Source organism: Typopeltis vanoorti, chromosome 12, assembly GCF_054136105.1.
Source record: "Typopeltis vanoorti isolate ZY-2024b chromosome 12, IOZ_Tvanoo_1.0, whole genome shotgun sequence".
Taxonomy (NCBI): Eukaryota; Metazoa; Arthropoda; class Arachnida; order Uropygi; family Thelyphonidae; genus Typopeltis; species Typopeltis vanoorti.
This window is the reverse complement of record NC_143560.1, coordinates 71,700,476-71,714,111: the sequence shown is the minus strand read 5'-3', so window position 1 is coordinate 71,714,111 and position 13,636 is coordinate 71,700,476. Positions and strand designations below refer to the sequence as shown.

Below are 13,636 nucleotides of genomic sequence, written 5' to 3'. Positions count from 1 at the left end.
GCACAAATTCACATGGAGAGAAGCAAGGAATAAGAAAAGTCTCATTGACTACTTTATTGTTGATAGTGATGTTTTCTCCGTGGTGCAGGACACCCGAGTGTACATAGGATTTGAAATCGGAAGTGATCACTATTTAGTCTTGAGCAGGATAAAATTGAATTTTATATTGAAAAGAATAACATGTAAGAAAGTTTCAAAGCGAATAAAATTTGAACAGCTCTCAGATGTGAGCTGTACACTAAAATACATAATGATTAGTGAAGAAAAAATGAAAGAGTTTGAGAACAGGAACCAAACCTTGGAGATTCAGTGGCAAGCCTCGAAGAAAACCCTGATCGATTCAGCCAGAGAGGCATGTGGTGAGGTAGTCTGCAAGCATAGAAAAATGAGAACTCCATGGTGGACACAGGAAGTTAAAGAGGCAGTGAAGGAAAAGAAGAAAGCATATCAAAAGTTTCTGGCAAGTAAGTCAGATTGTGCTCTTAGAGAATACAGAGACAAATGCAAGAATGCTAAACACTGTGTAAAACTAGCTAAACAAAAGTTATGGGAGGACTTTGGCAAGAACATAGAAAATAAATATCAAGAAGTGGTAGGATATTCTGGAGGTCGTTAAAGAAGCTTAGAAATGGAAGAAAGAGTGCTGTAAAAGGAGTTAGAGATGATAAAGTTGACATGAAAATGGAAGAAAAAAGATATCCTTGAAGTTGGAGTAATTACTTCGAAAAATTGCTAAACGAAACAAGCAGTGAGGACAGCACAGTGATAAAAACACTCAACAGGCATACATACAGTGAGGAATATATATATATATATAAATATATTCATACTTGAAGTAGAAAAAGCCATCCAGGGCTTGAAATGTGGAAAGGCAGCAGGAGTAGATGATATTTAAGCAGAAATGCTGAAATATGGTGGTATAAAAATCTTACAGTGGCTGCACTGCATAGTTCAGAAAGGCTGGACAGAGGGACGAATTCCCGATGATTGGAGTAGAGCTCTAACAGTACCCCTATATAAAAAGGGAAATAAAACTGAATGTGAGAATTACAGAGGGATTTCACTAGTGAGTGTTCCTGGCAAGATCTATGCACGTATACTTGAGAAACGGTTGAGAAGAATTGTGGAAGAAAAGCTTGGTGAAGAACAAACTGGATTGAGGCCAAATAGAGGCTGTCAGGATCAGATCTTCACTTAACGACAAATAGTTGGGAAAGCATGGGAATTATAACAAAGATCTGTATTTAAGTTTTGTCGATCTGGAAAAGGCATATGACAAGGTGCCAAGAGAGAAGCTATTTTGTTGTATATCAACCAATACTTAGACTGTATTTGAGTTGTAAGTCGGCAGTTAGAATTGAAGGAAGTACAGGAAGATGGTTTAATGTTAAATCTGGTGTGAGACAAGAATGTACATTATTCCATCTGTTATTCATTATCTATATGGATCACATTATGAAGGAAAGTGGTATTAAACATGATATCAGAATTGGAGATGTTAATGTGAGTTCTTTGCTTTATGCGGGCGATGTTATACTTTTAAATAAATCCGCTACAGTTTGCAAGAGTCGCTGAGTAAATTGAATAACTGTTGTAATAGATATGGTATGAAGGTCAGCATTAAAAAGACAAAGACAATGAAAATAGGTAGAATTGTTGAAAATGTCAATTGTGTTGTGAACGGGGAATCTGTGGAACAAGTAAAACATTTTAGCTACTTAGGCTCGATTTTTAGCGAAGATGGTAATTTAAATATGGAAATAGACAACAGAATCAACAAAACTGGTATGGTAGGAAGTCAATTGAATAATTTCATATGGAATAAGAGAGAATTTAGTCGGAACACTAAATGAGCTGTATACAAGACATTGTTCAAACCAGTTTCAACTTCTGGATCTGAGAGCTGGGTCACAAGTAAAACATGACCAAAGACTAGAGACCGCAGATATGAGAGTCCTGAGAAAGATAAGAGGTGTGAACAGATGGCATGAATGGCAATATCATATTAAAAACGAGGATATTAGGAAAGAACTTGACATTGTCAGCATCCAGGAATGCGTTAGCAGAGCTAATCTCAGGTGGTATAGTCACTTAACCAGAATGGACGAGGAAAGAATAGCAAAAGAAGTGTTCTCTGCCAGGTTGGCAGGAAAACAACCCAGAAGAAGACCAAGATATAGGTGGATTGATACGGTACTAAATGCCTTAGATGATAGAAATATAAGATCTGATAATGTTCGAGTCTTGACAAGTAACAGACTGATTTGAAGGAAAATAGTAGATAGGAAGTTAGTAATGATGTACATTTTTTATGTAGTACTATCATATCCTGTATATCCCTTGAGGGTGCATGTCAGGAATTTGATGATGATGATGATTATATTTTTTCAACTATCGTTACAGAAAACAAATGCACTGCGATCTAACTCAGTGTGAGAATTATCGCGCCAATTGCAGCTAGAAATGCCAATATTCGTTTAACGCTTGTCATTGCATGTTACAAGTGATTCCGACACTGCTCGTTTGGGCAGTGTATCGCATGCTTATGCGCATTATTTCGGTGAGATACGGAACTTTTGTTGTTGGTGTTTATTCGTGATGAGGGTGAAATATTTTTAATAAAGCAATTTTTTAATATGCAAAGTTATTTATTAATAAATTGGTTAGTGATCAGGAATTTTTTTTTTTTTTTTAATTTTGTACATGCAGCATCCCCACTTAAAATTTTCACCGGCCGCCACTGGAAAGGCCTAAGTTCGATTCTCGTTGTAAAGAGAGGAATCTGTACATGGTTTATTTTCAAATGAAAGTGAGTTAGCTGATCTCATACAGAGGTAGCAGGTATTTTTCCTCCTGGAAACTCAGGTTTTTCATCCCACATACAGACAAATCAGCCATGAGAAAACATAATTTAGACTAAAAATACTAGTGGTGTTGGTGTGCAGTAGATGGCACTATGTGTAGATGATGAATTAAGTGGAGACAAAGAGTTGCAGAGCAAAGTGCCCTTTCTCAATGAGTCCTGGACTCCTTGGAGGTGTCACATAATAATTATAATAATAAAGTAAACCCTCGGTTTAACGGACAAAATTTCCGGTCCGTATATCACATGTGAAAATTAACACCCTGTTAATTTTAAAATTCCTTTAACTAAGATTTGCTTATAATTGAATTAACAGGTTTTTTTTTGTTATTAATTTCCTGTTATTTTTAACAAAATTTGGCAAATAGGCCATCATATTTTGGAAAAACACTAGCAATTTAGCCGACATGAGTCATAAAACATGTTCGGCGAATGATTATCACACGATCATACCAATCTCTCTGTAATTGGTTCTTTTGTTGCGTGGCGTGACTTTCTATGGCAGTTTTAATGCGTGCCAGCCGATGTTTCAACGTGCGCTAAGTAGTGTTGCTAAATGAAAATTACTAAAAGCTGCTAAATCTTAAAAGAAAGAGCTAAAAAAGAGATAAAAATAAAAATTTGAAGCTAAACTTTTAAAAGTAGTAGCTGATACTTTTAAGTTACTTACTTTATTCAAGTTGAATAAAGTAAGTAATACTTGCAGATAAATGGCTAAATACATCTTCCATGTGGTTTTCTGTGCTTAATTCTATTTTCACTTCGATTTTCAGCCTTATTATATGTGTCCATCGTTCCAATATTACTCAATGTAGATGCTAGTAAATGATAATCTGTACAGCACTTGTTATGCCTGAGGCCATACTTGACTGACAAAATAGCTGTCAGCATTGGCAATTCCATCTTGTTTCTTAATTTAGTTTTAACTACTTTCATGGAACTAAAAATTCGTTCAATTTCCGCATTAGAATTTGGCAGTATTAATAAATTTATTGCACTGAGCAATTTCTTTAAATGGATTCATTCCAGATACATCTTTATATTCTCGTACTTCAGTCCAGACTGTTTTCTATATTTGTCCATTTATTTAAGTGGATAGTATTGTACTGGTATTCAGCAGCAGCAACATCTTTTTCTATTTTCAGCATTATTTCTAAGATGGGAGTAACAAGTTCTTTTATATGTTTTAGGGTATTGTCAACAGAAAAAGAAGACATCATTCTTAAATATTCAAGTTTTCAGGCAACCTTTACTTAAGCTGTTTGAAGAGACCAAGAAGAAACTATCTTGCTCTACTTCTAAGATTTCGCTCATCATGTTGAGTTATTTTCTTTTGTATCATCAACTCTGAAAATTTTCTTTCAAACCTGTAACCATGAAGGAAGACTTGGTTTCGAGTCTAGTCGGCGACTAGAGGAAATTTTTCTAAGCCTTTATTCGACCGGTTCCCGAGTTAGTCGATCTCTGGCACGGGCAAGCGGGTTTTTCCTCCCAGAAACTCAAGAAAATCGACCGTAGAACCCACATTATTTCAGACATTAAATATATTGTGTTAGGGACCACGAGATAGCGGCACATTTGAGCCGTCTCCCTTCACTGTGTACCGCTTAATTAGTGATAGCCTTCGGCCATCTATCTCTGATTGGTACCAGTGGAGATTGAACTGCCCACTCAGTCTCCAAAAGTTAGATAGGGCTAAATGGCCTCGCCTACTCCCGTATACGGGAATAAAAAGGCGTTAGCTGTTTTTTTTTTTTTAACCTGTAACCAAGATTTGGACTGGGATCCAAACAGTCATCAATCCCTGACTCTAGAGGGTCGACTGTGGATGATGGTAGCACTAACATATTAGCAATAGTGCGAATCAAAAGAGAAAGGTCTTCAAATAATCTCATCTTATTTGCACTGTTAGATTCGAAAATTTTGTTAACTTGCTGAACTTGAACTAGAACAGGATGCAAAAATAAAAGGTACAAGAGATTCCTTTAATCTCTGTACATTTCCCACAAAATTTGAGCTTTGTAACACTTGTCAGTCACCCTCACGACTTCGAAGTAAATTAATTCCAACCACTGGCTGAGAATTCTGTCTACTGCAGGTTCAATGGAGAGCCACCTTGTTGCACAATTGCTTACAATTTTCAGAGGAGCATCATTTTCGTTGATAGTTTGATACAGCTCTTTGTATGCTGTTTATCTTGAAGAATGTGAAAACCACTTATACATTTTGGCAACTACAAATTCAAATTTTTTTGGGAGAGATTCTGCACAAGTGTGAGACATTGCCAGTTGTAATGAATGGCATACACATCTAATTAAAATTAAGAAGGGAATATATGCCTTCAGTTGTTCATAAACGCCATTATTGACACCAACCATAACACTGGCATTGTCTGTACCAATTGCAATGAGATTTTTAATGTCCAGTTTCTTGGTCAAGAGCTCTTTTTTCAGTGCAGCCACAATAGCGTCACACAGGTTTTTCTAAACCACCATGCTCGGAAATCTATGCATAATTTGTTGAATTTCTTGCTATAATAAATGATGGCCATTCCTAAAATCATATTCACTGTGATATCATTCGATTCGTCTATTAGCAAGATGAAATTTTCATCCCGAATGTCCGCAATTAGATCTTCTTCAAAATGGTGACTTAGAATATTCTTTACAATTGCAGAGCACTTTTAGTTCAGCGCATTTTTACCTTTGGCATAATATTTTTGCAAAGATCTACCAGATGATCGTAACTGTTGAATGATGAGTGATAAAGAAATAATTCTAAGCTACCGTCAAAGTTCGCGGTGTCATCACTTTTTCACAAACATATTTGTAATAGGAACAGCAGCAAGATGTTTTTTAGTTTCTCTATGTTTTACAAACTGACAATATTTAGCAACTATATCACATCTGCAAAACTTACAGGGGCCTTTTGTAGCGTCACTAGGAACTTCACACAACCATTTACTAGACATTCCTAATTGCAGCCACTCCCTCCTAAATTTTTGCTTGTAAGCTTTATTTTTCTCTTTGCTCATTTTTGAAGAAGGGTAGGGTATATACAACTCTTTACTGCAACGAATTACGATCAGTCTTTGAAAGCTTTCCACTCACTATCTTCGTTGTGAGTGGGAAGCTTTCAAAGACTACCAACCAGAACACTGTGCAAAGAGTAACTTGTAGCGGTGCTATCAACTTTAAGGCGACAAAATGGCAGACTGTTGGGCCACGTGACTGACGTCATCATGCGTTTGAAACGAGTACGATGGTCGCACCAAACATAAAATACAATATCTTATCAAATGCGAACATCTGGAAAACTTTTAAAACAACTTCTTTAACATTAAGTTATAAAAACAATTAAAAAGTGCTGCAACTAGTTCTGAAGGAGCTAGATTTGGAGCTAGGTGCTAGATTAAAATTTTTAAAGCTAAGGAAGAAAAAAAAGAGATAGATCTAGCTCCAAAAGAGCTAAATTGGCAACACTGGCGCTAAGCCACACCCTAGTGTGCATTTGTTAATCGCGGTGAATAGTTTATGTATGTACGCATTTTATAGACCTATTCAATATAAATTTAAAATTAGATATGTATAAATGGTAAAACACATCTTTGTAACCCTAACCTTAAAATATGGACAAACGGAAAAGAGTTAATTTAACGTTAATTCAAAAATCAGAAGTCATACAAAAGTTTCTACATAAGTAAAAACATATAAATTAGAGTGTGGTAAGAAAAGCAAAAGCGGATTATGAAAGGAAACTAGCTATGCAAGCTAAAGAGAATCCCAAGCAGTTCTTTACATATGCTGCAAGCAAAAAAAAACAAAAAAAAACTGTACATGGCAGAATGATTTTAAGGAATGCTGACGGTAAGGAGGTCATTGCATCAGTCGATATAGTGGAATTACTGAGTGAGCACTTTGCAAGAGTATATCATCCAGGTGGTGACATTGAAAGAATGAAGGAACCATTAGTTTATATGGGAATTGTGAAGAATGAATTGGAGGTGAATAGTCTATTACAGAACCTTAATGTGAATACATCTGTGGGATTGGATGGTATACTGGCACGGGTCTTACATGAAGCTGCTAAAGAATTATCAGTGCCTTTGACCATGTTGTTTAATCTGAGTCTCGGGTCTGGCTTAGTCCCGAAGGTGTGGAAGTGGGGAAATTGTTCCACTGCATAAAGAAGGATCCAAGACTACTGTTACAAATTACCAACCGATCAGCATATCAGGAGTCGTTGTCAAGGTCTTGGAGAAAGTAGTCAAGGAAAAAATACAGGAATGGATTGATGAAAATGAGAGACTGTATGGGGGACAGCATGGCTTTGTGAAGGGTAGATCATGCCTCAGTAACTTGCTCACGTTTTATAACACAGTGACGGCTGAACTGGATAAGGGTAATGGATTTACCCTTATCCAGTTCAAATGATACTACTGGACCTGGCTAAGGCCTTTGACAGGATACCACATGGAATTCTAATCCATAAACTGTAACATATGGGAATGGATATAGGATTGGTGAGATAGGTGGGTGGTTGATGGAGAGATATCAGAGAGTAGTTTATTCAGGATTAGAATCCAAAAGACGGCCTGTGACTTAGTGGTGTGCTGCAGGGTTCTGTTCTTGGACCACTGCTGTTTAATTTGTTCATTAACGATATAGGGAAGGATATAAGAGGAATGGTTCATTTGTTCGCTGATGATGCAAAGTTGGGTAGGGCAATAGTGAATGCAGATGTCAAAATCTTCCAGGATGATTTGGATAGATTGGAGTTCTGGGCTAAGGAGAATGGATGTCAATTTAATGTGACAAAATGTAAAGATATGCATTTTGGGGTGAAAAGATTAGCAGCAGTATACCACATTAGTCGAACTGTACTCCAGGAGATTGATGATGCCAGGGACTTGGGAGTGTTGGTGGATAGGGAGATGAAGTTTAGGGGACACATTGCAAAAGTGGCTAAATCAGCTCATCAAATCACTTGGTTGCTGAAAAATACTTTGACGAGCAGAGACAAGCAAGTTATTGTTCCTCTGTACCGAATTTGATAAGATCTCATCTCGACTACCATGCCCAGATTTGATCACCTAGGTTTCTTCTTGATGGGGAAGAGGTGGAGAGGATCCAGAGGCAAGTGATGAGAGCTTGGTGCACCTTTACTAATAGTTGCCTCAGTCTTGAAGATACTTCAGGCGCAAACTTTGTTTGCTTACACTTGGATAAAGGATTAAACTAAATTTTTTATAGTCTAACCAATTGGAAAATAAACTTCCAACATCTTTCTCTAATTCCAGAGTAATTTAATAATAAGGTGGTACACCTTTTGGCAACTCACATAAGTAAATATGACCTCTCCATTGATTCTGCCTTGGTATCACCACTTCTAGGTCTGGCTCCTACTGATGAGACCTCATTAAAGGTCGAAATCGGTCTGGGTAGTGGCCCTTCCCTTATTGCATAGCATTATACATGTCTGCAAGGAGATGTGCTTTGCATTATGGGAGATACTGAGACAAGGAGTGATGAGGGCTTGGTCCACCTTTACTACGAGTTGCCTCAGTCCTGAAGATACTTCAGGCGCAAACTTTGTTTGCTTACACTTGAATAAAGGATTAAACTACATTTTTTATAAAATCTCTTCATATAGTTATCTTATTGCTTACAGTATTATTTATATTATCATACATTTCTCTTTATCTTAATATACTGCAGAGTTTTCTCTTCATTAAAATAACATTTACATTTAAATGATTTGCTATTTACTAAATCATTACCTGGTTTTCTCTTCATTAAAATAATTTACATTTAAATGATTTGCTATTTACTAAATCATTACCTGGTTTTCTCTTCATTAAAATAACATTTACATTTAAACAATTAAACAATTAGTAAACTCTGCTTTTTACTAAATCATTACCTGGATTACCTTGAGTAACTTACGTGTCACTCTATTCAAAAGTTTACAGCATTGAGGCTGCATAATACTAGACTTACCCTTTGGATTTTTTATCATGATGTACAGTGGTAACAATATTTGAATATTGTGAATCAATTACAAACCTGAAGTTAGCTAACTTATAAATGAATTATATACCATCACAACACTGGAACATTAGTTTCTTAAAAATAAAAAAATCGCTTGTTTTATTCTAAAGACATCTTTGTATAATTTTTAGCTGCTTTAGCTTTTAACACAAATACAAGTTCTGTATTATAATACTGTAAATTACAGTAGTGATCCAGGTAATTTACCTGGTGATTAAAGTCCTTACAGGCTTAATATTTTGAGAAGTTCTGATAATCTAATTTCTGATTCTGATGAGTCATACATCCCCTTTCTATATACATACTATGTATAAGAAATTAGTATTGTAATTTTATTTAATTATAGTCGTGTAAGATTTTTCAACGATCCGGATCAAAAAAAGCATTTGAAAATATAAATTTTGAACTTTATTATGAGCTTATGGAGAAATAAAGCAGTTAATCATTTCCAAACTATAAATTAGTTAACCACCTCTCCAACATACATGTTAAAAAGGTGAGAAAATTATTCACAGACATTATATGCTACATGTTTTGTATATATATGAACAATAAAAAAATATTCTTATTGTTGGTCATCTCATGAGTTCTACAACCTCTGAAACATCTACTTGACCAAGGTAAGCAAGAAACCTTAAATATGCTATTGACAAATGTAGGCGTACACTTTCGAATCTAGCAGGAAAAAAAAAAAATCAACAAAGCAATAAATTTCAACTGCCATAATTTTTTGTCCATTTTATAATTAATGATCCAGAAAGCAGACTAAAAATGCTTAAGAGAATGCAGATCCTTAGTTAAATCAGGTTTCCACAATTACTATTTTATAAAAGGATGTGCTCATGCCTTTTTCAAGGAAATAATATGCAAAAATAAATGCAACTGTAAACACTTGAATAAAATATTTACAAATTTTGAAAATTTTAATAAACATTTAGAAAAAAGTATTTGTGGAAACCTATTCAAAATCAAAAAATAATTCAACCCATATAAACACAATTATCCATAATATTTTAATAAAATAACGAAAATGATAACAAAAAATGTCATATTATTTGGGTCTCCTGCGATGGGTCTTTGCACTCCATTGAGGAGTGCAAAGACTCATTACAGGAGACCCAAATTATCCACACAATATCTATCATACTTCTCCTTGAATCCACCCATTAACAGACAAAATCGCTTACAACTGACTCTGACAACCTATTCCATTCATTCATTCACCACTCTCACATTACACAATAAAATTCACCTAAAAAAATCATATACATTCATGCCTATAGTGGAATTCAAACCTGTTGCTTGCTGGAGAGTAGATACCTTAGCTGCTCAGACAACCAGGCTGGAAAATTTACTGATAAATTAATGACAAATAAGGAAATACTCCATGCTGAGACTTAATACTCTTACTTTTTTAACTCTCTTTATTTTGGCTTTAACTTTCTCTCTCTCTCACAAATTTTTGTGTGATAGAGAATCCTTGCAATCCAATTTCATCCATGTAAAAATAAGTTAGCACTCTATATTGAAAGCACCCTGCAGGATATTTACAACACCTTATTAACTACTATCCTCTCCAGTCTTGCATCATAAGCAAACAGCTGAAATATCCTTCCTACCCTACCACACATATCATTACTGTACAAATTAAACAACAGCAGCCAAGTACAGAGTGTTTCATACTACTGGTTTCACACCATATCTTGATATATGATCATACTATAATTTCTTACCTGTGTCTTGAAATCTCCTTTATCAAATGAATTCATCTTGTACACTCCTCATTCCCTTGCCAGTTCTGAAGTATATTTAACAGCTTGGGCAGGGATACTATCAGTTCTCTTATATTTCATCATAGTAATACATGGACCAATATCCCATCCAATTTCTAGTCACAGGATTTTGCAAATATCCTAATTGCCTCTGGTTCATCTATTTCAATTTTAACAGTAATTACTGATACATTAACCACTGCATATTTTCCACTTGGAATATATATATATATATATCATCATCATCATTAAATTCCTGACATGTACCCTCAAGGGGTGTACAGGATATGATAGTACTACATGAAAATTTTACATCATTACTAACTTCCTATCTACAATTTTTCTCCAAATCAGTCTGTTACTTGTCAAGACTCCAATAATATCATTATCAGATTTTATATTTCTATCATCTAAGCCACATTGTACGGTATCAATCCACCTATATCTTGGTCTTCCTCTGGGTCGTTTTGCTGCCAACCTGGCAGAGAACACTTGTTTTGCTAATCTTTCCTCGTCCATTCTGTTCAAGTGACCATACCACCTGAGATTAGCTCTGCTAACGCATTCCTGGATGCTGACAATGTCAAGTTCTTTCCTAATATAGCTTTTAATATGATATTGCCATTGATGCCATCTGTTCACACCTCTAATCTTTCTCAGGACTCTCATATCTGCGGTCTCTAGTCTTTGGTCAAGTGTTTTACTTGTGACCCAACTCTCAGATCCAGAAGTTGAAACTGGTTTGAACACTGTCTTATATATATAGCTAATTTAGTGTTCCGACTAATTTCTCTCTTATTCCATATGAATTTATTCAATTGACTTCCTACCATACCAGCTTTTTGATTCTGTTGTCTATTTCCATATTTAATTTACCATCTTCATAAAAATCGTGCCTAAGTAGCTATGTGTTACTTGTTCCACAGATTCCCCGTTCACAACACAACTGACATTTTCAACAATTCTATCTATTTTCTTTGTCTTTGTTTTTTTAATGCTGACCTTCATACCATATCTATTACAACAGTTATTCAATCTAGTCAGGGACTCTTGCAAACTGTAGCGGATTTATTTAGAAGTATAACATCGTCCGCATTAAGCAAAGAGCTCATATTAACATCTCCAATTCTGATATCATGTTTAATACCACTTTCCAATATAATGTGATCCATATAGATAATGAATAACAGAAGGGATAATGTACATCCTTGTCTCACAGCAGATTTAACATTAAATCATCTTCCTGTACTTCCTTCAATTCTAACTGCAGACTTACAACTCATATACAGACAAAGTAATGCTTGATATAATGCCCCATTGACACCACATAACTGTAGTGTATTGAATAGTTTCTCTCTTGGCACCTTGTCATATGCCTTTTCCAGATTGACAAAAGTAAAATACAGATCTTTGTTATATTCCCATGCTTTCCCAACTATTTGTCGTTAAGTGAAGATCTGATCCTGACAGCCTCTATTTGGCCTCAATCCAGTTTGTTCTTCACCAAGCTTTTCTTCCACAATTCTTCTCAACCGTTTCTCAAGTATACGTGCATAGATCTTGCCAGGAACACTCACTAGTGAAATACCTCTGTAATTCTCACATTCAGTTTTATTTCCCTTTTTATATAGAGGTACTATTAGAGGTCTACTCCAATCATCAGGAAGTCGTCTCTCTGTCCAGGCTTTCTGAACTATGCAGTGCAGCCACTGTAAGACTTTTATACCACCATATTTTAGCATTTCTGGTTGAATATCATCTACTCCTGCTGCCTTTCGAAATTTCAAGCATTTGATGGCTTTTTCTACTTCAAGTATGGATATGTATTCCTGACTGTATGCCTGTTCAGTGTTTTTTACCACTGTGCTATCACTGCTCGCCGGCAAAGGTTGGTCAATTGATAGAGCCTCTGCTACTAATGGCTCAGTTAAGTAAGTTTGAGCGTGGTTAGTAGTTGGAAAGGGACCAATCATTCGATGCTGTTGGCATACTCTCCCTCGATGAGTCTTTGGACTCCCTGGAGGTGTTAAATCATAATTTAGAAATTTTTTGAAATAATTACTCCATACATCAAGGATATTTTTTTTCTCCTGTTTTCTTGTAACCTTTATCATCTCCAACTCCTTTTACAGCATCTTTCCTTCATTTCTAAGCTTCTTCAACAACCTCCAGAATATCTTACCGCTTCTTGATATTTATTTTCTATGTTCTTGCCAAAGTCCTCCCATGACTTTTGTTTAGCTAGTTTTACACAGTGTTTTGCTTTCTTACATTTGTCTCTGTATTCTTTAAGAGCGAAAGCTGACTTATTTGCCAGGAACTTTTGATATGCTTTCTTCTTTTTCTTCACTGCCTCTTTAACTTCCTGTGTCCATCATGGAGTTCTGATTTTTCTATCCTTGCAGACAACCTCACCACATGCCTCTCTAGCTGAATCGATCAGAGTTTTCTTCAAGGCTTGCCACTGAATCTCCAAGGTTTGGTTCCTGTTCTCAAACTCTTTCATTTTTACTTCAATAATCATTGTGTATTTTAGTCTACAGTTCACATCTGAGAGCTGCTCGACTTTTATTCACTTTAAAACTTTCTTACATGTTATTCTTTTCAGTACAAAATTCAATTTTATCCTGCTCAAGACTAAATAGTGATCACTTCCGATTTCAAATCCTCTGTACACTCTGGTGTCCTGCACCAGGGAGAAAACATCACTATCAATAATAACATAGTCAATGAGACTTTTCTTATTCCTTGCCTCTTCTCTCCATGTGAATTTGTGCACATTTTTATGTTGGAAGATGGTGTTAGTAATAACCAGTCCATGTCCTGAGCAGAAATCCAACAGGCATTTGCCATTATTATTGGCTTTGCTCTTTTCTCCAAATTTTCCCAAAATATTTTTGTATGTCTGACAATCATTTCCTACTCTGCTATTTAGATCCCCAACAAGGACC

General features: G+C 35.6%; 1 protein-coding gene across 6 annotated transcripts in view; it reads right to left on the bottom strand.

Moving 5' to 3' along the window:
- Positions 1 to 9,308: 9,308 nt before the first annotated feature.
- The window catches only part of Adck5 (aarF domain containing kinase 5), a 255,110-nt gene continuing 250,782 nt past the window's right edge, over positions 9,309 to 13,636 (bottom strand). For all 6 annotated transcript variants that reach the window (XM_090402087.1, XM_090402088.1, XM_090402090.1 and 3 more), the window contains one exon: positions 9,309 to 9,588. In XM_090402087.1, coding sequence (XP_090258213.1) covers positions 9,489 to 9,588 — 100 coding nt within the window. In that variant the 3' untranslated portion in view covers positions 9,309 to 9,488. The remainder of the gene's footprint in view (positions 9,589 to 13,636) is intronic.